Source organism: Furipterus horrens, unplaced genomic scaffold, assembly GCF_987537825.1.
Source record: "Furipterus horrens unplaced genomic scaffold, mFurHor1.1.pri manual_scaffold_11, whole genome shotgun sequence".
NCBI classification, from domain to species: Eukaryota; Metazoa; Chordata; class Mammalia; order Chiroptera; family Furipteridae; genus Furipterus; species Furipterus horrens.
Genome location: NW_028327181.1, coordinates 50,612,752 through 50,639,856, shown reverse-complemented (window position 1 = coordinate 50,639,856; position 27,105 = coordinate 50,612,752). Strand labels below are relative to the sequence as shown.

Sequence of the window (27,105 nt, the reverse complement as noted above, 5' to 3'; positions counted from 1 at the left end):
ATACCGTGATTTTAGAATTCTGGCCTTCAGAACTTGAAAGAATACATTTCTGTTGCACTAAGCCCCCAAGTTTGTGGTAATTTGTTATGGTGGCCCCAGGAGACCAATGAAGAGCCAACGGGTAGGGCAATAAAGTGGGACAGTGTTTTTAAGCAGCCTGGACCTTGATGGGGAAGCTGGCGTTCCCCTCTCTGCCTGGCCTCTGGTATAAGACCCTGCCAGTGGAGACCACACGCGGACTGTGTTGCAGGCACCGTGGTGCAGGGAGAGCCAGAGTGAGGCCACCAAAAACACCGAAGTGGGAGACGTACAACAAAGGAGGAAAGAGGCTCAAAACGAAGAGCAGTGGCTCGGGCGGGGGCGGGGGAGGCGGGGATAAAGGACAGGACTCCAGGCATCTCCCTCCAATTTCCATTACCTTGTTTGTAAGTACTGCTAATAAAAAACCACTTTCCAAAAAAGCAACACCTGCCCACCAAGAGCTCTTGTTCTGACAGTGTCCATTCCAGATGGATTTCAGCAAAAATGTAAGAGTAAAGACTTCCAAAAATTCTCTTGTCCATAGAACAGTGAGAACATTGGTCAAACACACTGTTCGAATCAACATTTTCAGAACCATGGAAATTCACCAAAAGCTTTCAGCAATCTAAGGAGTGTTTATTGAAAGGAAATAGCTGAATCTCAGTAAGAAGAGCAAGCTTCGCGGTCTTTTAATTTGCCCTATTCCCATCCCTTCTCCCCCAAACTCTGGTAGCCTTGGCAACTAACAGGCCACAGTCACTGTTGAAAGATAAAGGCAAACAGAGAACCTTGAAGTGGCAAGACAAAAGCAATTCATCACTTACAAGAGTTGATTTCTCATAAGAAACCATGAAGGCCAGAAGGCAGAATTATGTAGTCATAGTGCTGAAAGAAGACGACCATCAGCCAAGAGCTCTATTCCAGCAAACCTAGCTTTCAAAAATGAAGGAGAAATTAAAGATATTCCCAGATTTTTTTTTAAAGTGAAAGAGATGATTCATTATTAGCAGACCAGCCCTACCAGTAATACAAAAGGGAGCCCTTCAGGGTAAAGTGAATAGACCCTAGACAGTAACTCCAGTCACATGAAGAAATAAGTACTAGTAAAGGTAATTGCATATGTAAATGTAAAAGACAATATAAATGAATTTTTGCTTGTAATGTTTTCCTTGTATCTGATTTAAAGTACAACTTCATGAAGCAATACTTATATATCTGTGTTGATAGGCATAAAATGTATAAAGATGTAATTTGTATGATAAAAACAGTACAAATTCTTAAGCACGGGGAAAGGAAGGACTGGAACTATATAGGAGTAAAGTTTTTTGTATACTACTGAAATTAAGTTGGTATAAATCTGGAACAGTTTTATAAATGAAGATGTTAACTTATAAACCACCAAGAAAATAATTTTAAAACATATTAAAAGAAATAACAAGGGAATTAAAATATTACAGCACTATATATCTATTTAATACAAAAGAAGGCAATAATGGAGGAACAGAGGGATCAAAAAAACAAAACGAAACATGACATATAGAAAACAAATAGTAAAATAGAGATGTAAGTCTCACCTTGTCAGTAATTACATTAATGAGAATGGATTAAACACTAAAATTAAAAGGCAAAGAATGGCAGAATGGATTTTTTTAAAATGACCCGACTCTATGCGCTCTACAAGACACACACTTTAGCTTCAAAGAACAAATAGGCTGAAAGTAAACAGATGGAACAAACACGCTATTCAAATAGAGATTCCAGTCATAATAGCTGGAGACGTCAGTGCTCCACAGCTGATGGTGACTGCTAATGGTTAATTTCTCTTGGGGGGATGAAAATGTTCTGGAATTACAGTGATGATTACACATTAAAAACACTGAATTGTACATTTTAAAGGGGTTGGTTTTATGGTATGTGGAGAATACAAGTTCTACGCCTGCTCCCACTCTCTGCCATAAGCAAACACTCCGTTGTGGGGGAGGAGGACGGGGTTTCCCTTAGTTGTTACTCATCATGCCTCCTATCAGCCTCTAACAGAACTGGAGACGTGCATCCTTACCTTTAAGCAAATTTCACAGGAAGGAAACCAAACTCTCTTCACAGCAGAAGCGGCTGAGTCACCCGGACACGGGCAAGGAAGCTGAGGCTCACTGGGTAGCAGCATCTCCCTAAGGATGTTCCATGAAACACCTGGGCAACGGGAAGTGACTAGATTGCAAAGAAAAGGGTGGTCCCCTTGTCAAATAAACGTGGGAAGCCCCAGGTTAAAGGTTAAACTGTTCTCTTTACTGCCAGGACTTCTGCGCGTCCTCAGTGCACTAGTGCACCCTGTAAAGCTTCAAGTCCAAGGCATGGTCGCCCCGTTTCCCAGGCTTGTTTGAGAAGGAGATTAGGCCCTCAGAACATTTCTCAGAACGTGTAGGAAAAACTGCCCTAGACCGCTCTACTGAGACACCTCAGCAAACCAGAGGCCCCAGCTGGAAAGCTACAGAAAGGCCAGGTCCCTGTTCCATGAGTAAAAATGGAACATAGCTTCCTCAGCTCAAAAAGTCAAAGTGCTCTAGAGGGTGAATGAGGTCACATCAGAAACCGGGACAGGGTATAACCAAAGTCTACAGCATTTGCTGATGGTGTGTCTTACTCATCTTTAAATCCCCAGTACCTAGCATGACATCTGGCAAATAGTTACATTCAATATGCTTCTGAAATGAATAAATCCAAAAATAAAACCAGGAGAGACTCGAGCTTCAAAGGGATTAATTTGTATATGAAAAATACCAGCTTTTGGACCTCTCCTTCAGAAGGGGACTTAGGCCAAAAGACAGCACCAGATGCACTCACCGTGGGCTGTTGAGGAGCCCATGAGGGGGCCAGGCATAAACACAGACAGCCCTTCCCGGTCTCGGCTCCTGGACCTTCTGCCTGGGGAAGGCTGGCGGGCTGAGCTCTGGGTCTGATCTAACATGGTGCTTCTCGTGTTCTTGTCCTCAGGCTGGGGTCATTTCAGAGGCAAAGCTAAAGGACCTGACACCCGCCATGCCCGTGATGTTCATCAGGGCCATCCCTGCAGATAAGCAAGATTGCCGCAGTGTCTACCCTTGTCCTGTATACAAGACTTTTCAGCGGGGACCCACCTATGTGTGGACTTTCAACCTGAAGACAAAGGAGAACCCATCTAAGTGGGTTCTAGCTGGAGTGGCTTTGCTTCTCCAAGTCTAGCTTCCTACGGATCCACTGAGAAAACAGGGCTGGGGAAGACTGCCCAGAGGGACAAGTGGGTGGGGGTGACCAGACAGAAAGATAAGCAATCATAAGCACTCACAATTCTGTAGAATTCTTTTAGGGAACTTGGAGAGAAGAGCCTAAAGTGAGGCTGAGCTGGAAGAGCGTGGGCCTAGAGCCAGAGGAGAGGCACTTCCTAACTGAACCTTTCCTAATAAAGTGATTCGTTCTTCAGCCATGTCTGGTCCAGGCTCTGAGGGTTGCAGTCATCAATGGCCCTGAAGAGCCAAAGAGAAACAAGCCACAGGCCCTTGAGCCCTGACGCCGCTGTGTGGCACGCTCGGCGCTCTGGCTCCCAGCTGCTCGGTAGATGAGGGGCACCAGCGTCACCCGTGAATCAGTTTGCATTTTGACAAGCTCCCCAGGTGATCTGTACACAAATTATGGTTTGAGAAGCACTGCTCTGGACCAGGAGGCACCAAACTTTTTCTTAGGCTTTGCAGGGCATATTGTTTGGGTGCAACTACTCAGTTCTGCCACTGTAGCCCCAAAGCAGGCGTAGACAATACATAAATGACAACTGCGGCCACAGTCCAACATTTTACTTACTAAAACAGGCAGCGGGCCACAGTTTGCTGATCGCTACTCTAGAGGATAAGGGAAGTATATACACACACACACACATATACATACTTCAATTCACACACCCATTCAATAAATTTTTCTCTAACATCTACCACTTGCTGAGAACACAACTGTGAATAAGAAGTCATTCCCTGTATCTATCATCCATCAGTACATTAGGAGGGACCCAAGGAGAAACCCTTCACCTGAAGCTATTTACCTAGAAGTTTTCCAGACTTTACTCTGTGAAATAAATTTTCACGGGGAGTTCAAGGAGTTCCACTGTTTTAGTGCTTTAAAGAGCTCTGCGGATAGCCTTCTTCGGTAAGAAGCGTCCGGGAGGACCCGGTATCCCTTCCAGGATCCCTATTCCCACATACCCTTGCAGAGACTCTTTAGGACTGAGCAGCCATGGAGTCCCCTGGAGGGCTTGTTAAAACCCAGATTGTTGGGCCCCACCTTTTAGAATGTATGACTCAATGAATCGAACAAATTGCCATAAAACCCCACCATGCTACAAATCTCTGCTATGCAGAATACACAATCTAATGCCAATTCTCCCATGATTTTCTGCCCTGTGGTTACTGCATTCCCTAAAAAGAGGCCTTAGTCCTCATCTCCAAGCTATAAAGGAGTTAACACATGCCTCTGGAACCCAGGAATTCCAACTTCAGTTTTGTCTCTCCTCTCATCGACCAACTAATGTACTTCCCATTGGTCACCAACAACGAGCAGTTTCCTGCCTGTTTGCAGCCCCGTCCTCCTCACTAGCATCATCCTCCCGGCCCCTCACCAAGAACGGTCAAGGAAGAGCAGGCAGGGGAGACTCAAAGTGGAAGGAAGGTGGAGACTCAGTGTAGGAGAGCAGGCACTTCAGGACATGTAACCTTTGAAGACAAGGGCGAGTGGGCAGGTTAGATACATGTGTTAATAAACCTCTCAGATAGTACTATAAATTAGCTCAATACTATTGATTTCTTCCTGACACGAACAAACAAAATGAAATAATAAAGATAACCTTAAAGCACAGAACACTTTGGCGAAAATGACAGCCTAAGCAGGATGCCAGGATACAGAAGCGCAGCTTGAGGTGTGCCAGCAAGTGGCAGGTGGGCTCGGGGAGAGGACACCAAGGACAGACTTACCTGAGACCAAGAATGGCCAGCACTGGTCACTCCCACCTGAGCACCAGGCTTGCTGATGAGCTTGGTGGTTTGTGGGGATGATCTAGGAGCTCAACACCATTTAGGGTCTTCTGTGAGAAAAGGTACCTCAAGTTACAGTCAACATGCAGTGGACACTTAAGACACAAACAAGACAGGAGTGACTCTACTAAGTTTATTTCAAACAGGGGACGTGACACGAGCTTTGCAGCAGCATGACAAAGGACGCTGGCGCTCCCTTCTCCCTCTGTAACAGAAGGCTTGCTCTAGAGCCCCAGTTCGAGAGGGCTGATCCAGGGGTCTTCCCACAGCGGCAGCGGCAGCTAATCCAGTTAAACTCTTCCTAGGCAGCACTTTTGAAACAGATCTTCTTCTCTAATCCACGCAAAAGGGGTCCCCAACCTTCCTGGCACCAGGAACCGGTTTCATGGAAGATGGCGGGACGGGGCCCGGAGCTCAGTCGCTGGCTCTCACCCACTGCTCTCACCTACAGCTCCTGCTGTAGAGGGTATGGGGCGGAGAGGTGGGCTAAGAGGGCGTGGCTACTGAAAGGGCTTCTTTCCCAAGTGGGATCTTTGATGTTTATCAAGGCTCGAACTCCAGCTGAAGCTTTTCCCACAGCGGGAACATTTGTAAGGTTTCTCTCCGGTGTGAACCCTCTGATGTCTATTAAAGTTTGATCTTTGAATAAAACTCTTCTCACAGATGGGACATTTGTAGGGCTTCTCTCCTGTGTGTATTTTCTCATGGTGGCGCAGCCCTGAGAAGTCACTGAAGCCCTTGCCACAGTAATCACACTTACAGGGCTTCTCTCCTGTGTGAATTCGCTGGTGTTTCACAAAGTCCGAACTCCGCAGAAAGGCCTTTTTGCAGGTGGGGCACTGGAAGTACGTCTCTCCTGTGTGAGTTCTTTGGTGGAAAACCAGCTGGGAATTCCTGTAAAAGGTTTTCCCACACTCCCTGCAGGTGGGGAGTTTCTGGGCCATGGGGGCTCGCGGCTGCCCTTTGGGGGAGGCCGCCCTCTTCTGCTCAAGCCCCAGCACGGACAGCCCTCCTTGAGGAGGGCTAGGCAGATGACACCCCAGTGGTTTCCCAGAATTCCTTTCTTGAGGAGAGAGCTGTCCACCCACCCCCTCACCCTGAAGGTTTTCCTGAGCTTCAGGGACATTCTCTCCTTCTCCAAAGCGCCTTGGCTCATCCTCCGGGGAAAGGCCACTCAAGGGAGCCTGAGGAGGTGCCTCTTCCGAGGCGTGACAGGAGGCATCGGGAGGTGCCTGGTCCCTGTGATTTTCCAAGTTCAGGTTCTCTTTGTCATTCTCCTGTCTAGCTCCTGAAAGAGAAAAATTTACAACGGTTCAATAAGTGGTATGCCCTATTTTCTAATTCCCATGTCAAAGAAAAGGTCATCCTAAGACAATTCTTTTACCAAGAGGGCATTGGTGAGGGGGAAACAAAACATCCACCGTGGGTGGAGGCACCCGTGCCACTTGGGCTGGGTCCAGGCTGAGGGACTCAGCTCCGACGGGACCGGGGAGAACGAGGAGAAGGTCTCACGCACAGGAGGGCCCCAGAGCGCACTGCTGACCACCCCTTTCCCAAATAAGCAGCATGCCTTTTTTAAAAAATCACAGTTGATGAACAATATTACATTGGTTTTTGGTGTACAACATAGTGATACAACATTTATATAACTTACGAAGTGGCCACCACAGCAAGTTGAGCAGTTACTGCAATACTAACGACTCTTTCCCACGTTGCACATTCCAGCCCTGCGGCTCCATGGCAGGTCTGTGCTTCTCCACCCGATTCCCCAGCCCCTCACCTCTGGCAACCACCAGTTTGTTGTGTTTTCTGTTTCATGTTGTTTGTTCACTTGTTTTCTTTCAAGATTTTGCATGTAAGTAAAATTATATGGTCTTTGTCTTTCTCTGACTTATATTACTTAGCATAATACTCTCTGGATCCACCCCTTTTCATTCCTTTTTATGTCTGAATCATATTCCATCCTTTATCCCTTCATCTGCTGATGGAAACCAAGGCTGCTGCCACATCTTGGTTGTTGTAAACAAAGCTGAAATGCACATGGGGTGCATATATCTTTTCAAATTAGTGTTTCCATTTTCTTCAGATAAATACCTAGAAATGGAATTGCTGGGTCATATGGTAGCTCTATTTTTACATGCAATTATTAAGACCCAGGAAAAACATGTGTATTATATCAGCGTGCTACTTTTTAAAATGATTGGTTTTTATCTGATTATATATAAAAATATGGTCACTGAATATAATTTGAAAAGTATACAGAAGATAACCAAATTAACCTCAAACATGCACCCAAAGGTACAACTATGAGTATACATTTCCTTCCAGTCTGTATTTAACCAATACAGATGTATGTATGCATGTATGTATGTATGTATGTATGTATGTGCTTTTATCTGACACAACTGATAGGTTGTATATCTGGCTTTGCAGCACTTAAGTTGTAAAGGTGGTCTCTATCAATTTCACATGGATTCTCCCCTTCACAAGGGACCCAGAAATTCATGAACTGCATCAATGTGTCATTTTACTATGGTTTCAATGTACAGCGAGGCTGCAGCATAAAAGTAAGTCTACGCTTGAATCCAGCATTCACTTGTGCTTCGTTAGCTCACGGGACATTTATGATTCTCATCGTAACGGGTTTTTGGTCATTACGATTTAATGACGCATATAGTAAAAGTTTTATTTTGGTGATGGAATTTATTTTCAGCTTTTATAAATTACTTCATCCCTGTAGGTCTAATGAAGCTATCTGCCTTTCCCCTTCCTGTACTAGTGTCTTTCAAACGATCTGATAGAGACCCAGCACTGTGCTTGAGAAGGAGACCTGAACTTGTTAACTCACAAAGTCTTCAGACATCTTCTCAAATGACAAATGTACTTTCTCTTGTCTTTAAAGCTTTTGGAAATATCATTTTAAAAAGCTGACTAATGATTCATCTTGGAGATGTCATAATAAACACATAATAAAAATATCATTTCTTTAAGACTTCTCCTACTATGGAAATCTCCTACCATAAGTAATGCTGTGATAAGCATTTTTCTTCATAAATTTTCACCCACATTTCTGATCAATACCTGGAAGGAGGTTCTGTGAAGTAGAATTGCTATGTCAACAGGCATAAGTGTTATTATTGAGATTACTGACACGCGCACTGATTTCCAGAATGACTGCGCCGCCCTCTGCTGTGAGAAGATGGGCAGAGCAGATAACAGTGTCCAATACTGAAGTATTGAATATTTTTAAAATATTTTCCATTTAGGCCAGTAAAAAATGGTTTTTCAGTGTTATAAGTTTTAATTTAAAAAGGATGTACTTTTTCACATTTATGGTCTTTTTTTTCACATATCCATTTTTTATTGGGAAAGTCATCTTTTCTTATCAACTTGCATTAACTCTACACTAAGAAAAACAATCATTTATCTGTCAGGTTCATGAAAAAGGTTTTTCACCAATTTGGTTACCTTAATTTTGTCTGGGGTTATTTTTATGTATAGGACTTGTGGGTTCTTTTCTTTCTTTTTAAATATACTGAAGTCTACTAATCTTTTCCATAATGATTTTTTCCATTGCTTTTATACTTATAGAAACCTTCCCCATCCAGACATGAGTCAAATATTCACCCATTTTCTTATTCATTATTTTCATGTTTTATGTCTTTTTCATCTATTTCTAACTTATTTTGGTATATGACACACATCAAGTTTAAAGCAATTCCTTTTCCCCAAGAGTCTTTATTCCTGACACTGCCCACTGAGGAACAGCTGGCCCCGTGGGATTCTGTGCCTTCTTCTTTCACCCCGGGTGAAATTCCTATGTAGTCCAGCTTCTCCGCCGAGGCTGCCTTTCTGTTCCATCCGTCTGTGCATCTATTTTTACATCTGTATCCCATTATTTTAATGATTTTACCTATTTTAAATGACAGACTCTTTAACATTTACACATCTAATATTGATTAAACATTCTTCTTTCAAAATGTTTTACTATTCTTGCAGCATTAGTCCAGGTAACTACTTAAGTATCATTTTTCCAAATTTTTTTTAATCCCTTGGGATTTTGATTAGAGATACGAGTATATGACTTTTTGAGGATTATTCCTGCTGGCCTGTTTTAACTAGGAGCTGTTCTTCCATATGGGCTAATAAAATAGCATATACCTGCTCCCTCCCCTCTGACTTCTGCACCCTGGTCTGAGTCTAGACCTAGCAGACCGGCTGACTGCTGTATCTCTTAGACGGAAGCAGTCCTTTTCCACCTTTTCACTGTTGCTTCCCCATGAGTCCAGGGAGTCATCCCTGCACCTCGGGGCTCCCACATCACCTTCCCACAGGGTTCCTCTCCTCCAGGGGTTCCCTCCAAGACTCATTTGCTCATTGTTACTTCCTCAGCCTCTCTTTCCACACAACCTCTCTCAAGACCTACAATGGCATTCACTTCCCTTATCAAGGCCAGCGGGCTTGGTAGATTCTCCACAGACTGGTTCAAGGTAAGAGGTAATGGGCCGTGTCAGCCGATGGGATGAAGGGAGAAAAAAAAAACACAGTGAGTTGGGAGATAGTGAGCTATATAAATATATGACAAAATCCCACTGCAAGGGAGTGCATGGGCAATCTCTGTACCTTCCACTCAATTTTGCTGTGAACATAAAGCTGCTCTAAAAAATAAAGTCTATTAAAACAAAATTCCTACTGCAGCAACCTCTAAAGCAGTATTTTCAAACTTTTTCGCCTGCTACCCATAGTAAGAAATATGTTTATATTGAAATACAGTATATACACATCTATTAGGAACAAAAATTTCCTGAAACATTACCTACTTTGACATCTAATATTTTCTATTTTCATTCTGTTATTTTCTATTTAATCTTATTTCATTTTCTTTAATGATGCTTGTAACCTATAAAATGATTTAACAATACACTAATTGGTCATGAAATGCAGTTTGAAAAGTACTGCTCCAAAGAAATCCTTGTGAAATAGTGTTATAATAAATATATTGCTTAAATTAAAATCATGTGTCTCATTTGATGCTTCCTCTCTGTGGTATATTAGCAAAGAGAAATAATTAGACTCCACTGGGGGTGAAAGAATGATTTGTCATACAGTTCGCATCCTTCATCCTTTTCTTCCTCCAAGATTCTGGGATCTTTTGTAAATGTAAAAGTGTGTGTGTCTAGGTAGGTTTGACAGAAAGGTTTCAGATAACCACAGTATTTTATTTATTTATTTTTAGAGAGAGGGAAAGGAAGAGAGAAAAAGAGGGAGAGAAACATCGATGTATGGTTGCCTTGGGCACATCTCCAACTGGGGACCTGGCCCACAACCCAGACATGTGCCCTGACTAGGAATCAAACCAGTGACCCTTTGGTTTGCAGGCCAGTGCTCAATCCACTGAGCCACACCAGCCAGGGCTAACCTCAGTATTTTAGAAGAACGTAGAAGGCAAAGGGTGATTGCTATTGAACAAGTTCATGTTTCTTCTTCCCTAGTTCCAAATCCATGATTTATATGAAGAATTTGTTGTTTCTGCTATTTAATGAAAGTTAAGTGCATTAAGATTAGCTAAAACATGTTTTTTCTGTTGTTTTATTTTATGTTGTTGAGGGTGAGTTGGTTAGTATTCACTATAACCAGAATAAAGAAAGTCTAATTACTCTGAACCCTCAAACAAGAGGAAGGATAATAATGGCTGTTACATAATTTTTTTTTCACATAATTTTTTTTTATAATGGAATTCTACCCTTTTCTGTATTGGCCTCAATCTGTACTAATCTTAACTATCTCTGAGAAAGATGTTGTCAGACTAGATAAGACTAAAGGCAGCAGATTTGAGGTGTAGCCTTTCTTCCATGATTAATTACGTATGTCAATAGCCCTATAGCCAGAGATTAAGGAGACCTGACCTTGATATTCAAACTAGACTAACGAGACATAGCTAGTCATAGGCAGCAGAAGAGAAAGCAAGTCCCAAGTCCTAATATTTCACACACACGCCTCCCTACCTCCAGTGCAATGACAGGAGACCAGAAATGGCTCTGACCAATGAAAGATGACTCACCTGCGCAGGTGGGTCTTGGGATCATCTCACTGACATGAAGGTACAGTCCTGCCAGTTCCTCCCCATACTCTGTTGAGTTAGTCAGGTCAGGCTTGGAACTGGAAATGCCTGTACAGAGAGAGAGATAGCATGTGGGCCTCGATGGACTGGGAGGACCAGGGGCCCAGCTGTTTTCCAAGGTGCCCTGAGTGTGAAAGGAAACAGGAAGGCTCTGGAGACCACTTAAGGAAACTCACCTTAGAAGGACGCATGGGGCTTCTAAGACACCAGATCTCACAAGATACCCAGGATATATGGTGAAGACCACAAAAAAGAAGAGTCTGGGCAAGTAGAGCCAGACCCCCTGGCAGGTTGGCGCAAGGATCATGATTAAGACCCCTCCAATAGTTTGTTGAGACTGTGGGTTAGTATTAAAGAGCATGGACTCAGAGCCAGCCACACCGGAGAGCCACCGTAACTCAGCTACGTAACAGAGAGCAGGTGACTTGGTCTGACATGCACTTTCGGCCTCTTAAAAATGGGAATGCCATCACCCATTTCATACACAGATGGAAGGAGTTACTTCATGTAATGTACCCGTGACAGTTCCTGGTACATAGAACACTTCCCACTGCAGGAAGTTCTTAATGCAACTCTGCTGTCGCTGATGGTTTTCTTCCCCCAAAGAACCTGAAGTAGAGCAGCTATGTCTAAGGGCACACAGACAATGCTTCACGTTCTTCCCACCTCCTTCCAGCTGGGAGCCCACGCCCTCACCTCCTGAGACCATCCTCCCGTAGGTCTCCAGCAGGAGGTCCCAGTATTGCTCCTTCTGAGTGGAATCCAGGTGCCTCCACTGCTCCTAGAAAACATCCAATGCGGTGAATTCAGTGAGGGCTTCAACCCTGCTCCCCCTGCCCACAGGAGGCTGAGAAGACAGGAAGGAGCCATAGAAGGCTGGCCATCAGAGCATGTGAGAACTCACGGGGGTGCTTCAAGGAAAAAGACCAAGGGGAAGACTGCAGTCCCCACGTCAGTTTCTCTTGCCTTGGGTAGAAAATGTTTGGGTTTTAAGTTCTGCCCTGGTTTTCAGCTGCACAGATTTAAGAGTGGAGAATAGAGAGAAAGCAGGAGCCCTTTCTACACGGCCCTTTCTTTCACTCTTTCCATGTCTGAGGAGAGGTCTTTGAACACCAGGAGCCTGACAGTCCCAACAGTTCATTAAAATCTGGAAACTCAAGAGGGAAAAGAAAAAAAAATACAAAAGTGTTTGTTGAAAAAGCAACTGTAGATCAGCGAGAAAGTGGGAAGAATCAACAGTGAGGTCAAATGGGTTTAAGTCTCACTGTGAAGCAGACAGGCGGGTTCAGAGCAGAGAGAGGGCAGCAGCCGTACACCCTCGGCGTCTCCCAACAGTTCGGAGCTCAGGGTCAAACATTGAATTAGTTTTCCTTCCAGTAAGGGAGAAACTGATGAGTTTTCTAGGTCAAGATGCCCCTCTATTATCCCCAAAACGTGCCTTTCTTATTCTATGGAACTGGAGACCAGAGACTCTAAACTGGGAATGCCATCTAAGTAGGGTCTACTTTCGTGAATTCAAATTTCAATCTCCCTACCAAGGAAACAACTGTTAGACACTCAAATTGTATAGCAGAGGGATTAACAGCACAGTCTTTGGAGTCAAACTTACTGGGTTTCAAGTCCCAGTTCTGCCACTTTCTGGCTGTGTGACCTTGAACAAGTTACTTAACCTCTCTGGGCCTCAGTCCTCATCTAATGATAGTACTGAACCCACCTTGGCTGGTGTGGCTCAGTGGGTTGAGTGCCAGTCTGCAAACCAAAAGGTTACCAGTTCGATTCCTGGTTAGGGCACATGCCTGGTTATGAGCCTGGTCCCCAGTTGGGCACCTTCCTTCCCCTCTCTCTAAAAGTAAATAAATAAAACCTTAAAAAGATATAATGATAGTACTGAACTCAAAAATTGTTGGGGGGGTAACAGAAAAAAATACAAGTGTCATCTGTTTTCAGAGTATGCTGTCCTCTTCATTCATAGCATTCATCATTTAGTAAATGTTTTGTATATATACATTATGTGTATGAAGAATACCCAATCTTTTTTATACACACACATATAAAAATATGTAATCAACAGTGGCTCCACTAGTGCACAGCAGTGTGAGAAAAGGACCCTTCGCTGTGTTCTTCCAGTCCCCAGTGCCCTTTCCAGGACAGAGTAGGCACTCAGTATACACTGTCTGGGTGAATATACAGCTCCTAGCAAGTAAGTCCTCAGTAATGACATACATCGTTATTACCATCACATGGACTCTATGGGGTACTCAACCTCCCAGACTAACCACAGCGTTCGCAGAGTTAGGGGATTTTGTACACTTCCGGGGCCCCAAAGTTGATACCATGGATTACTGTCACAGAGAGCAAGCTCGGCTATAGGGAACAGAAAAGAGGAAAACAAGAATGAGAAGACAGTCATCTTCCTATTATTAATACAGATAATATACTACTCAGAGAAGCCATTCGCAGTCCTAGCACATCAAAGGGAAGTGGAAATGGCAAAAGATAATGGAGACACCAAAAAATCTTTTAACTAGCGGATACTAAGCCAAAAGAACGGGGAGGGGGAGAAGAAGAGAGGGAGGAGAAGGAAGGAGGAAAAGGGCGAGGAGGAGGAGGAAGGGAGGCAAGAAAGGAAGGAAAGAAGGAGTTGAAATTTTTAGGGTGAAAAAAGTGAAAAGGTGAAGTGATATATTTATGTATGTATTAACTATAACCACATTTTAAATATGTTTTAATGTAAAGTCTTTATCTTTAGAAATTGTTAGCAGCTTATTTTGTTAGTCTTCTGTGAATGAAGCTACCTTAACAACCTCCTAAAAATAACCAAGTTGAACAAACACTGCTGAAAGCAGGAGTCCTCAGCCTCCCCACCAGGACACAGACCCCCACTTCAGCGCTGGCGAAGGACCGGAGCCCCCGGCGCTGCGACACCTAACTGGCCGCCTGGCTTGCTGAATACAGAGCCCATTCCACAGGCACCAGGACAGAAGCTACAGTGTAAGATAAAAAAGAATACGGCTCCCAAAATCCCCAAGGGCCACCAAAGTCCCTGAAATCAAAAACCAGAAGATGCCTCAGGAGCCTCTACACAGTGTCCCTGCGCTCAGAGCCACACACCAAGGCAGTCAGGGAAGTGGCGGCCAGCTAGGGATGCTGGAATGAAGCCCCTACCTGAGAGGCTGGATCACCGCAGCCATCCTGCTCTTCCTCATTTTTAAAAGGGGAAAAAAATCTAAGTTCCGATTCTGGAAGAGCAGAAATAGATGTGATGAGACACAATCTCGATTTTTGTGTGGAAACAGCACCATCTTGTGGATTTATAAGACATACTGTGCTCCTTTCCCAAAAGGTGAAAACACAGGACCGCGAGTAAATGTATCCCCAAGAGTACATGACGGCCCGACTCGGTCACGGTTTCTGACAACGAAGGGCCACTGGGGAGGGGCCCCACTTCATCATTCTGGCATTATGCCCCAAGTCCCTACTTTATGAGAGATTAGGGAAAGCAATTACTGACATTGTAAACATGCCTGCACTTACAAGGATTCCATTAAATATGACAGTCCTTCTGATGCAAACAGTTATTGTTAGATTGGGGGAGGGATATTAGGATTGGGTAGGAATGATTTTTTTTTATTTAGGTTGAGTGGCTGTTAATCAGTTATCTGCTAAATATATGGAATTTAACACACACACACGGTGCTGCTGGTGAGCATTTTAAACCTTTTGACTTTAAGCTGTCCAGAACACATCATGGTTAATGTCGTTATGTTATGTAGAGTAACTGCTTAATTCTACTAGTTAAAATATGTTAAGTTATATATACTTTTTATAGGGATACACTGTACTTACTATAGAATAAACAATAATTCTCTGAGTCTGCTCGAAATATTTGAGAGAACACCTTATCTTTTTCACCCAGCAATCTCCTGACTAACAATTTGGTTTCCTGGTATGCTGAACACAAGAAGGCACCCTTGCGTCACTAAAAACGTACACCCCGTCCCATCCCTTTTCCCAGGGCGTTACACAGTTGGCATTCTGGTTTCTGAGTCCTGGAGCCTGGAGAGCTGAAGCTCAGGCCCGACCCTCAGCCCCTCAGGAAGCGCCTCCTGCTGGCTTCCCTATCCTCACCTGCACTCCATTACCTCACCAGGTAAATCCCAAGGAGAGTTCCCCAAAGATTCGAAACAGTGTTTTGATTAAAGTGTATAGGTTCCTGGAAATTTTTATTTTTATCAAGTGCAACTTTCCAGAATTTTTAACCAGACAATCAGGATGACCCTGCCCCCAAAACTTCTGTTTACAGCCAGGATGGAGTAACAGGGCCTGGGTTTACCTTTGTGTCTGAAGCCACTGAGAAAAGGGGCAGACTACCCTAAACAATGGTTTTCATATATTGCATGTTAAGCAGAGCAGAACAGAACTCCTGCAAGTGGGGAAACAAAATAGGTGAACCCTACAGTTGCCCACACTTACTGCCTATAGGGGACATCGAGAGCAACGCAGAGGGGAACCCAAGCAGAACCAGGCTGCCCCACAAGCTGAGCAAAAGGAGCTCCAGGGGTTATAGAGTAACAGGGCAGAAGGCCAGAGTGGGAAGCTGCACGAAGAGAGTCCAGAGATCTGCAGGGGTCCCGGCTCGAGTCCAGGACGGAAGCACACAGCAGATGCAGAGGGAACACCCTCAGAGCTCGCACAGTGCCGGAACGCCCTCCCACTGCCAGCACCCACCGTGCAAACCTGGTACCGCAAGGAGCATCAGGCAGGGTTCTCAGAAGGGCCCTGCCTCAGCAGTGGGGAAGACTTAGCCCTCCCCTGAAAGCTTCTCTGATGCCATATAGCAAACTGTCCAAGTAACCTAACTATCCCCCAGAGCAGAGCTCAGAAGCATTTATAGGAATACAAAAATGTCCGGTGCCCAGCAAGGTAAAAGTCTCAATGTTTGACGTCATCAAAGGTTACTGGGCCTACAAAGAAGCCGGAAAACACGACTCATAATGAAGAGATCAATTCGTCCATCAAAACTGACACAGGAGATAAATCAGTAGACAAGGACATTAACACAGATGTTATAACCATACTTCATACATTCAAGAGGGTGAAGGGAAGTCTGAACACATTAAGTACATACATAAAAGATACAATGAAGCCCTAATTAAAACTTCTAGAGATTAAAAATACATGTGAGATGAAAAATACACTGGATGGGATTAACAGCAGATTAGACACTGAAAAAGATTAATGAATTTGAAGGCAAAATGGAAACTATCCAAAACAAAACACAGAAATTAAAAAATGAAGGGGAGAGAGAGAGAGAAGAGCATCAGTAAGCTGAAGGACAACTTAAACAGATCTAATATATGTACACACACTATCATTATACACATCCCACATGTGTATTATTCCCAGAGTTCTCAAAGAAGGAAAGAAGAAAAAGTTAAAGAAATACTGGCCAAAATTTTTCCAAATTTGATGAAAACTGTAAACCCACAGACACAAGAAGCTGAATGAACCCAAGCACAAGGAACATGAAGAAAATAACTCCAAGGCATATCATAGTAAAGTTATTTAAAAGCAGTGAGAAAAGATGAAAAGACGCAAGAAAGGTGCATTATATGCAGAACAAACATAAGAGGACGTAGGGCATGGTTCTATTTTACACAAAATTCTAGAAAATGCAAACAAATGTGTGGTAACAGAAAACAGACCAGTAGCTGCCTCTGAATGGGGGGAAGGTAGAGGGGTGGGAGGGAGGGAAAGGAACCCTCTGGTGGGGACAGACGTTTATTACCTTGTCTGTGGTCATGGTTTCATGTCTGTGTGTATATATATGTCAAAACTGACCAAACTACACACTTCCAACATGCACAGTTTGTTGTTTGTCAATTACGCCTCCATAGAGTTGGGGAGGGGAAGAGAAACCTGGCCCACGTCAGACATAATCCTTCAAAGTCTCCAACTGACTCCTATGTGAGAGGCTGAGACCAGGAAATGAAAGAGTCTTTTCTTAGCATAACCCAGAGGTAATAAAAAAGGACAAAAAAGATTGCCTCTGCACAGCAACTTCTTCCAGGGCTCAGATTCCATCACTCAAGATGACAATTAAGAACCCTTCTGTCTAAAGAAAAATACTGAGCCCTGGCTGGTGTGGCTCAGTGGACTGAGCACCACCTATGAACCAAAAGGTTACAGATTGGATATCCAGTCAGGGCACAGGCCTGGGTTGCGGGCCAGGTCCCAGGTCGGGGGTGTGCGAGAGGCAAACACACATTGATGTTTCTCTCCCTCTCTTTCTCCGTCCCTTCCCCTCTCTCTAGAAATAAATAATAAAATCTTTAAAAATAAATTTAAAAAAATAAAGCAAAATGCTGAAACTCAGGTTTCATTCACAGGCGTTTTTCCTGTTATCCCTGCTAGGCCTTCCTTTCTGCTGCACTTCTGAGAATTCTCCCCTTTCGGCTCTCCTCACGCCCCATACGCCCTCACCGCCTGGTTCAGGGGTGCGGGGGCAGGGCACCGGCTCACCTGGGGGGCGCTTTGGAGAAGTGAGGCTCCGAAGTGCTGGTCTCTGTGGAGCCTTTCCTCAGCCTGGGCAGGGAGCAGGGGAGCAGCCATAGCTGAAATGAGAAACAGGCAGTTTGAGGAACTAGGCGTCCTCCTCAGCCAGTCTCCAGAGGGACAGGGAAGCGTCTTCACAAAGGAGAACTGATTTCAAGAATTGTACTTACCGTCCCAACAAACTGCAACTCCCTCCAACCTTCCGAACAGCCTCACCCACCTTTTCTCCCACCTCCTTCCTCAAAACCAAAATCCAAAAGGTGCAGGCCAGTCATCAAGTGGCTTAAGTTACAGACCTTGGCTATCCACATCAGAGCGACTCATGCAGGGTTCCCTGTTTCTCAACTTCCCACAGATACCCCAGACTGGGCAGCATTATCATTTTCAGCTCCCTCTCAGGCCCACTGGCCCCAGTCCCCAGGGGAGCACCACACACCCCCACAAATAACTGCCCACCTGAGTCTTGTCCCACGTCAGACTCCTCTTTCACGATGGGGCTCAGCGGCTCCCCCGGCCCAGAGGGTGAATTCGGAAGTCCCAGCTCCTGAGGCATCACTTCAAGATGAGACTCCACTTCCCCAACATGGCAGCTTACAGATTCCACCTTCTCGGACAAGATGCCCTGTCCTAGAACTTGGATGCTGATCTAGAGACCACACAGTACTAATTACTTAAAGACCCAGAGGCAGGGTCTCTGAAAGCTCCTATAACAGGTCAGAAGACAGTCCTTAGGAGTGAGGAGTAAGGACAGAGAAGAACAGCCCTCATTTCTAGTACAGCAGGAACCACTGAGGGAACATCCCGAGCGACCAAAAGCGGAGTCCTGAGCCAGGGCTGGGTGACCTTGGAGACACACCACTGACACTGTGTGTCTACTGGGTCGTCTGCACCAGGTAAAACTCAGGGGTCTCTGGCAAAACTTCTCCAACATTCTAATCTAAAAATGGAATGAGCTGGGAGACTTTATCTTCAATCCCTACCGGCTAAAAAGTGTTGGAAGTCACAAGCAATTGTAGAATTAGGTGAGGTATGGGGCGCGGAACCGTAATTTATATCTGGTCTTAGTTCCAGCTCCCAGCACAGAGTGCCTGAAACCCTTAGCATTACCTGAAGGACAGGAGCGACAGGAGCGACAGCAGCGACTCTGGTTGTAATGAGGCCCCTTCAGCTCTACCTAAGTTTATGCTAATGAGGTGCTCCTTAGTGGCCCCTCAGGTAGCTTCAGGATGGGGGCTGTCGTCACTGAGGAACCAGAGGGGGAATTTGAGGGTTGGAACTTTCAGCCCCACCCCGCAGGCTCTGAGGAAGGGACAGGGGTTGGAAATGGTCCATCCTCAGTGGCCAACGATAAATCAACCATGCCTAAGTAATGAAACCTCCATAAACACACCTCAACTCTGGGGTTCAGGGAGTGTCTGAGTTGGTGAATACACAGAAGGGGGTGGCCTGCAGAGGGCGTAACTCTGTGTGACACCCATCTTCTCCTTTTGCCTATTCCTGAGTCACAGGCTCCATCATAAGCTGGTAAATGTAAGTAAAGTGTGTTCCTGAGTTCTGTGAGCCATTCTGGCGAACTATCTGAGGACAGGGTTGGGGAACCTCCAAATCTATAGCCGGCTGGTCCTAAGTATGGGTGGCGCTTGAGCCTTGTGACTGGTATCCGGAATGCGGGCAGTCTTTGAGACTGAACTGAATTGCAGGGCACCGGCTGGTAGCAGAGATCTGGAGAACTGGCTGTTAGTGTAGAAAACTCCACCTACTGGGCGTCAGAAGAAAAGACAACACACCTGCTACGACCCCAGAGCAGCCCTGTGCGTCATTAACAGATCATAGTGCCCTCTGCTCACCCACTGCCACAGTCTCTGGGGGTCTCCCTTCAAGCTCTCCACGAGGGTCACTGCCTCCTCTCCGCTGCCCGGATGCTGCTTCCGCACCCACATCTGGATCTCCCCAGGCAGGATGGTGAGGAACTGTTCCAGCATGAGGATCTCCAGGATCTGCTCCTTGGTGTGCACCTCTGGCCGCAGCCACTGGAAGCAGAGCTTCCGAAGTTGTCTCAGGGTTTCCTGGGGCCCGGACATCACCTGGTAACGGAACTGCCTGAAGAGCTGGCGTGCAGCCTCGGGGCTGGCGGGCTCCCCTCGAGGGGCAGCATCTGGTCCAGAGAACAGGGAGTCCTCGGCCTTCGCCAGTGGCGGCAGCAGGACCAGGGCCTGCCCCAGCTCAGCGGCCATCGTCTGGCCCGGCAAGTCCTTTTAGGTGAAGTTCTTCTGGCGTGAAGCTGTCCCTGCGGAGAAGCAGGTCTTCACAGAGCCTCTCACAGACACAAGGGAGGGAGGGAGACGTGAGATCGCGGGCTATACAAAGGAAAGGGACCCGTTTCAGAAAGAACAAAGTCACACGCCCTACCAGAGAAGCCCAGGAGTCACCCACAGGTGTTTTCAAATCAACGGATACACTATTTTATTTTGCAAGACTGTAAACCGGAAGCCACAAAGCAACCGTTAACTCCTATCTGAGCCGTCACCATCGCCCTGACCATTTGATAATGTTCCCTCTTAGTCTTCAAATGTCCAGCCCAAGGAGAAACATGAAATGCACACGTAAAGCATTTGCACTACGGGTTTCCAGGTAAACAGCCCTCTGCTAAACACTTCTATATCTGCATCCGTAAGTCTGCAGACTGAAAAATAAAGGTGAACAAAGACATCACCACCCAAGAAATAAAGGCTAATCCTGAAATGATCACATGCTTCCATAATAAACAGGAGGTTAAAGAGAACAAATTAACTCTTCCCCAAAAGGTGCAATGAATATTTTACTTTATTTTATTGTTGTTCAATTACAGCTGTCCCAATTCAGTGAAATTTCTAAGTGACCTCTTTTGAGTGCTATGTTGAAAATTGGGAATTTATAAAAAACCTGTCAGACCTGAAAATTTTAACCCTAAGTTTAAAGAAGGTTCCAAGTAAATACTATCTTGAAAACATTCCTACAAACTTGAATTAAGTAATATTATGGGAAATAGTATCAGAATTTAGTACTTAGTAATTAAGATGGCAAAAAGAAATATTAAGTAGCAAAGTTAATGCTATATCTAGTTAGATTTCTTGCATGTAATCCTAACACTGGATCGATTGTTGGGTCAACCGTTAAATGTTATAAAGGATACAGAGGCCATCATTCTCTGTAACACTAACCACAACAACCAAAAGACACCTAGTCACTTAGGTGTCTGGCTTAATTAGAGATCAGTATAACACTTTAGCTTTTGATAGCTTCTCTTTCCTTGAGCTATAATAACCCATGTCCTTGCCCTAGGTGGCGTGGCTCTGGGTTGAGCATCAGCCTGTGAACCAAAAGGTCACCGGTTCGATTCCTGGTCAGGGCACATGCCTGGGTTGCAGGCCAGCTTCCCGGTTGGGGACGTGTGAGAGGCAACTGATGATGTTTCTCTCTCTCTCTTTTTCTCCCTCCCTTCCCCTCTCTCTAAATAATAAATTTTTTTTAAAGCTTAAAAAGAAATAAAATGTCCTCATCCCTACCACTTCACCAAACAATTCATCCTATATCACAAAATCACTTAAAAACCAAGACAAATAAGTAAATAAGAAAAAGTTTCTCAAGGGAACAAAAAAGAGTGAATATATTTCACTCATATATTTATGCAGCAACCAGTATACCAGTGACATATGTTATATATTATGTGCTCAATAAATACGTGTTTCAGGAATTCAATTCTGGTCACGACACGATAACTGGTAGTATGTAGACTAACCCAGTCACTGTAAATAACTCCAAAACTGGAGAAAACTCGTAAGACAACTGGCTGTCTGCATGGGGACAATTTCCCATGGGAAGGAAGCTGGAGCTCAAGTAGAGATCTGCAGGCTCATTAAAAAAAAAAAAAAAAAAAAAAAAGAAACCTAAGGAGAGATCAGAATTTGGAGCCACTAAAGTGGCTGGAATCTTAAAGAGCAGGGGAACAGAAAGGAGGGAGCTGTGGGGGTGGAGGTAAAAATCTGGGTGGGGTTTCCCTGTGAGCCCTTGGCCGAGGGTTAGACTGCTCATTAGCAGGGTGAAACTATGCAAGGTTTAATTAACAGAGAGTAGTTGCTACCAGATTAAGAGCAAAAGGAGAGATACAAAAGATCAATCAGTGATGAGAGACATGGAGTTTTGACCACCAAGAGTGGAGAAACCTCTGCCTTCATTAACACTAACAGCATCGTGAGACACCAGAAAGGCCACATGTTCAAAGTAAAGGTCATATCCTAGAGTAAGACTTACTCTAAACTTGCCCTAAGAAGCCTAAAGCCAAGCCTCAACAAGATTCACAGAGGTGACCCAGTCAACTGGTCTAGTCTGATCTAGTTAGAACTTGGGAAATACCTTGGGCTTTCCAAAGATCTGCCCTAACAAGGCGTAAAACCAAGACAACACATGTCAAAGGTGATTAGTCACTAACAGATCTGCCTGCCAGAACAAAAGTCAACACTCTTCAGTGGAAGATAACAGAATCCTTACCATCAACAATGTGCCATCCACAATATCTAGGATGCAATCCAAAATTACTAGACATATAAAAAAATAAAAAATCAGGAAAAGTCAAGGAAATAAGCAGTCAAGAGAACAACCCCCCAGGGGGTTCTGCAACAAGCCCTTAAAAATCCTCCACCCCTTCCCTTGCTGCTGCAGTCCACTTGGACTCAGCTGCCTGCTTGAACTTCCCTCAATAAAGGCTTTGAACTGGTCCACCCTACTCCCTTCTTCCAGGCACAAACCTAACACACTTAACTCATACAGTAGTGATGGTCAGATTTTAAAAAAAGCAAGACTCAACCATATACTGTCTACAAATTTTACATATAGAGATACAACTTGGAAATAAAATGATAGGAAAAAGACATTCTATGAAAATAGCAAGCATATGAAAGCTGGTATGGCTATATTAGTATCTGTCCACAAGACTTCAAGACAAAGAGAAAAAGAGGGACATTTTGTTATGATAAATGGGTTAAATCATCTAGAATACAAAGAACCCCAAATTTGTATGCACTTAATATCAGGTCTAAAGGGACAAATCCTCAGTCGTACTTGGAGATTTGAACACCCTTTTGTCACTAGTTGATAGAACAAGTAGATCCTCACCCCCCCCCAAAAAAAAAGATCGGTAAGGATATAGGAATCTGAACAATACTATCAACCAACTTGATCTTATTGACATTTATACCCAACAACTACCAAATATATGTTCACTTCAAGTGAATATATAACATTCACCAAAACAGATGAAATGTATAATTATGTGTCAAAATACTGGAATCTTAAAGTATAAATTCTCTGAACATATGCAATTAAATTTGAAATCAATAAGATATCTAGAAAGTCCTAATATATGAAAATTATTCAACAACAATCTTAAATACCCTATGGTCAAAGAAAAAATCCCAAAGAAAATTAAAATACATTATCATATTGAATGATAATGAAAATACAACTTATCAAAATTTGTAGAAAATAACAAAAGCACTGCTTAGAGAGAAATGTACAATTTTAAATAAACATGTTTAAAAAACTGAATAAATATACTTGTATCCTTCATTAATCTATTTGGTTCTTGAGTATCAAATAAGAAATAGCAAGATTTCAGATACAAGAAACTGATCAGTATTTATTCAAATTTATTTGGTTCCTGAATTAAGATTGCAATTTAGATAACATTTAGGAAAAATGACATTTAAGGAAAACTGTAGAGCATATAAAATATTTAAGTCTGATTTTAGTAGTTATATTTGCACATAATGGTAAAAATATGCTTCAATTATTCAAAATTAAATTACTTTATAGAGTGTCTGGATTTATAGCCCAATGACTTCATGAGAATCTACTCGTTAGTTACAAAAAAACAATAATAATGTTACCCCAAATGTATAGTTGTCATATTTACTAAAGCTATAACATATTAGAATGAATTTTAAAATGCACATCTAGGTAAGTATACTTACCATATGTACACATATAAGAAACCTTTTCTCAAGCACCTACTATTGACACAGTCGCTCTGTTTAAGCAAACTTGAGTCAGCTCCTGGATACTTTTTAACTAAGCTGGCCCTTGGGCATTCTAGTCCGGTTTTATCAAGAATCTCCTGGATCCAGCTTCAGGAAAATCCTCCAGCTTTGCTGTCTGATCAATGTCTATGTTCCTCCACCGTTGGTAGCTGACCACCCTTGATAAACGATCCAACTCCTTATTCACCCTAGTCTGCCTTCAGCAAATCTCCTGTCAAGGAGGCTTCGCCAGAATCTCCCCTTATCCCATCAAGTTTCCTCCAGTAGTTTCCCATCCACTCACCCCCACCCTACTCCTTGACCGTAAATCTCATCTTCATTGTATTCTTTCTCTGTGTTACTGCCAAACCCCATTTTGGTAGTCCCTCTAAATAAAGTCGGCCTTTCGGCCTTCAACAAGTGTCTCGCGTCATGTTTTCTTTGTTTAAACGATGTCTGGAGTAATGTACCAGCTCCGTATTAGGCCCTGTTCTTGTCACTTCTAATCCTCACAATTGTCCCACAAGGTAAGGATTCAAGTTTATACATCAGGAACCTGAGGCTCCCGTGGCAGCCAAATTTAAACCCAAGAAGTTCTAATACCTGTGCTTTGGGGAGGAGAGCTGCCAACGTCTGGAAACTGCGGAGCAGTTTGGGGGCTGTCACAAACGGCCCGGGGGGGGGGCTACCGGGGCGGCTCAAGCCCTAAAAGGCTCTCGGGACAGTGCTACCCACCGACGTGTTCTGCACCCTTCGGCCCCCAATTCCGACAGCACCCAGGAGAGACTCTGGACATCAGCCCATCAGGGTCCCCTCTTCCTGAGATTCATTTCCAGGCTTTGGGGAAAGACAGGCGGTAGGGGCCCATCTTCGATCCCCATCCAGACACATCGCTGGCGAGTCCAAAGGGGCCCTCTGGCTCCAGAAGTGAGAGCCGGGCCGGGATACAGGCGTCGCCACAACCCGAGTCCACTCACAGACCCGCCACCCATCCCCCGCACTCGCCGCGTCCCCGCACGCATTCCCAGGAACACGGCGGTGTCCACCGACCCTGCCGCTGCTTTGGGGGACCCGGCCGAGTCCAGCACGGACGCGGCCGATGCCAGGACCAACCCGGGGAGGCCGCGGGGGGCCCGCCCAGCCTGCGCGCGCTCACCTCGGCCCGCGGTGCCGAGTCAGGGCGCACTTCCGGGAGACAGGCAACTGCGCGCGCCTCTGGCGACAGCGGGGAGGGGGACGGTGGCGGAGCGGGGCGGGGCGGGGCGAGGGGAGGGGCCGGCACTGAAGGGCGGGCTCCGATTGGCCACTCGCGCCGTCTAGCCTAGCGGTGCCCCGGTTACGCTAAGGCTGCTCTCCGCGGTCCGCGGCCAGCCGTTCAGTTTTTCATTCAAATTTCCTGAGTCCTTTTGGTCCTCAGCAAATACATCTATTAAGGCTCTAGTTTATTCTAGGGACTGGACCAAGCCCTGCGAGGGCCACAGAGATAATTCCCTTTTCTGTCCCAGCGTTTCTGCCCGTACTACACACAGAGCTGAAAGTCTGTGCCATCATCCGCGGTACTTAGCCCGGGTCTCGCACCTTGTGGCCATTCCTACCTCACTCACTTGGCCTTCCTGGGGCGCTTCAGTTGCCCCAACCTCGCTCTGTCTTGCTTCTGCAGCTCTCACCAACTCTGTATTTACTGAGCGCTCTTCTTTCACCTCTCCCTTTCGTGCTGGAGTTCATTGGGGCGCCAACCTCTCTTCCCACCTTCGGTCCGTCTCCTCCCCTCTTCCCTCCCATCAGACCCCCCCCCCCCCGCGCGCGCGCGCGCCTTATACGTACTCCTTCAACTGGGATGTCATCCTTGCCTCCTCCCTCCCTTCCTCCTTCCATTGCCCACAGGCTGATTTTCCCTCCGCACCTCTCAGCCACCTCTTTCTTTCTCCATTCTCTACCTCTGCCGCCTTTCCAGTTCGTTTCTAACCGAGGTGGCAGCCGCAGCCTTGTCCCCCGTTTCCGCACTCCCAGCGTGTCCATTCCAGGCCACCCTGCACTCAGCCACAGTCATTAGAAGAGGGAGCACATCCAAATCGAAGTTATGTATGTGGTGTGATCGGTATGCCAATCTCCTGCAATTGGCAAACTGGAGACCATTCAGAAAAGGATTTGCCAGTACCCTGCCCCATGTTAGGAGGAACTGGGGCTCTCGCTGGAGAAATAAAGCGTTGGGGGTAGGGAGTAAGTATGGATCATGATATATCCACAAAGCTGAAAAACTGGTCAGTAGAAAAGGGATTCAACATATTCTCTGGATCCTGGGGACTGAACAAGACTCGACGTGTGAAAACTTTTCAGCGCAGCCCAGGTAGAAGTTTCTGAAGCTGACAATGTTGCTTTACGAGTTCCTGAGCACTGGGTGGGCGACAATTTATCAGGAACATTCAGGAGGACCCCTGCAGCGGGTGCTACCTCCAACACCAAAATGCTTCGTTTCTAAGAGTCACCAGATGAGATGGTTTGGGAGGAAAGATGATAGGTTTTTACCTTCAACCCGTTAGCTTTTAGCGGGTCGCCATCCAAGGAAGATAACAGCAATTTGAAAGCATTTATTGGGCCACAGACCCCTTTGCAAATTTGATGGAAACTATAAATCTTTTCACAAGGAAGGTGCACATACACATCTACACACAATTCAGGGAACTCGCAGAGCCCTGAAGTCTGTGCTTGGAACCCGTGAACCTCAGATTGACAGCTCAGCGCTGGTAGATGTTTCCGAGCATTGGAGTGACACGTGACAGTTTAATAATTTCTTTATAAACTGGCAACTTGAGATGAAGCATAAAACTTCTTTTCTTTCTGAACAGACTGCAAAACTAAAAAAGAAAGTTTAAAAGTTGGGAGACATCTGCCTCAACTTAGGAAATATTGGGAAAGTGTCATCTATTTCCATTTATTTATTCACTCACTCATTCAATGAATATTTATCAGCTGCCTCCTCTGTGACCAGTACTGTTCCAACAGCTGGGTATACAACAGTGAACTAAACAAACTCCCTGCCTTGGCAAGAGTTATATTTTGTGAGAAAGCTGGACAATAAATAAATATACAAGTAATAATAGATATGTTGGGTAAGGATAAGTGATGCGGGGAAAATTAAATGAAGGTAAGGGGGGGTGTAGGTAGTGTTAGAGATGAAGTATAATTTATATAGAATGGTCAGGGAAGAGCCAACTAATGAAACAACCTTGAACCCAGACTTGAAGTGAAGGATCAAATCTTGCGGGTATCTCAGCGGACTTCCCAGACAGAGGAAATAACAGAT

General features: G+C 44.8%; 2 protein-coding genes across 3 annotated transcripts in view; one reads left to right on the top strand and one right to left on the bottom strand.

Moving 5' to 3' along the window:
- DNAH9 (dynein axonemal heavy chain 9) overlaps positions 1 to 3,477 on the top strand; it is a 303,753-nt gene extending 300,276 nt beyond the window's left edge. For both annotated transcript variants that reach the window (XM_090290843.1, XM_090290844.1), the window contains one exon: positions 3,013 to 3,477. In XM_090290843.1, the coding sequence (XP_090146969.1) occupies positions 3,013 to 3,240 (228 nt within the window). In that variant the 3' untranslated portion in view covers positions 3,241 to 3,477. The remainder of the gene's footprint in view (positions 1 to 3,012) is intronic.
- A 1,928-nt stretch (positions 3,478 to 5,405) lies between these two features.
- Positions 5,406 to 24,954, bottom strand: ZNF18 (zinc finger protein 18). The gene is made up of 7 exons (XM_090291799.1): positions 24,852 to 24,954; positions 19,596 to 20,105; positions 18,205 to 18,394; positions 17,716 to 17,807; positions 11,890 to 11,974; positions 11,134 to 11,241; positions 5,406 to 6,360 (listed from the first exon to the last, which is right to left on the bottom strand). Exons 2-7 carry the CDS (start codon positions 19,980 to 19,982, stop codon positions 5,573 to 5,575), a joined length of 1,650 nt encoding a protein of 549 aa, XP_090147925.1. The 5' UTR covers positions 19,983 to 20,105; positions 24,852 to 24,954; the 3' UTR covers positions 5,406 to 5,572.
- Positions 24,955 to 27,105: the final 2,151 nt, after the last annotated feature.

Coding starts and splice junctions, on each gene's coding strand:
- ZNF18 (XM_090291799.1), bottom strand. CDS start 19,982: ATGGCCGCTGAGCTGGGGCAGGCCCTGGTCCTGCTGCCGCCACTGGCG. Junction 18,395..19,595: donor CCCAGAGACTGTGGCAGTGG/GTGAGCAGAGGG, acceptor TGTGGTCTCTAG/ATCAGCATCCAAGTTCTAGG. Junction 11,242..11,889: donor CGGGAGGATGGTCTCAGGAG/GTGAGGGCGTGG, acceptor CTCTCTGTACAG/GCATTTCCAGTTCCAAGCCT.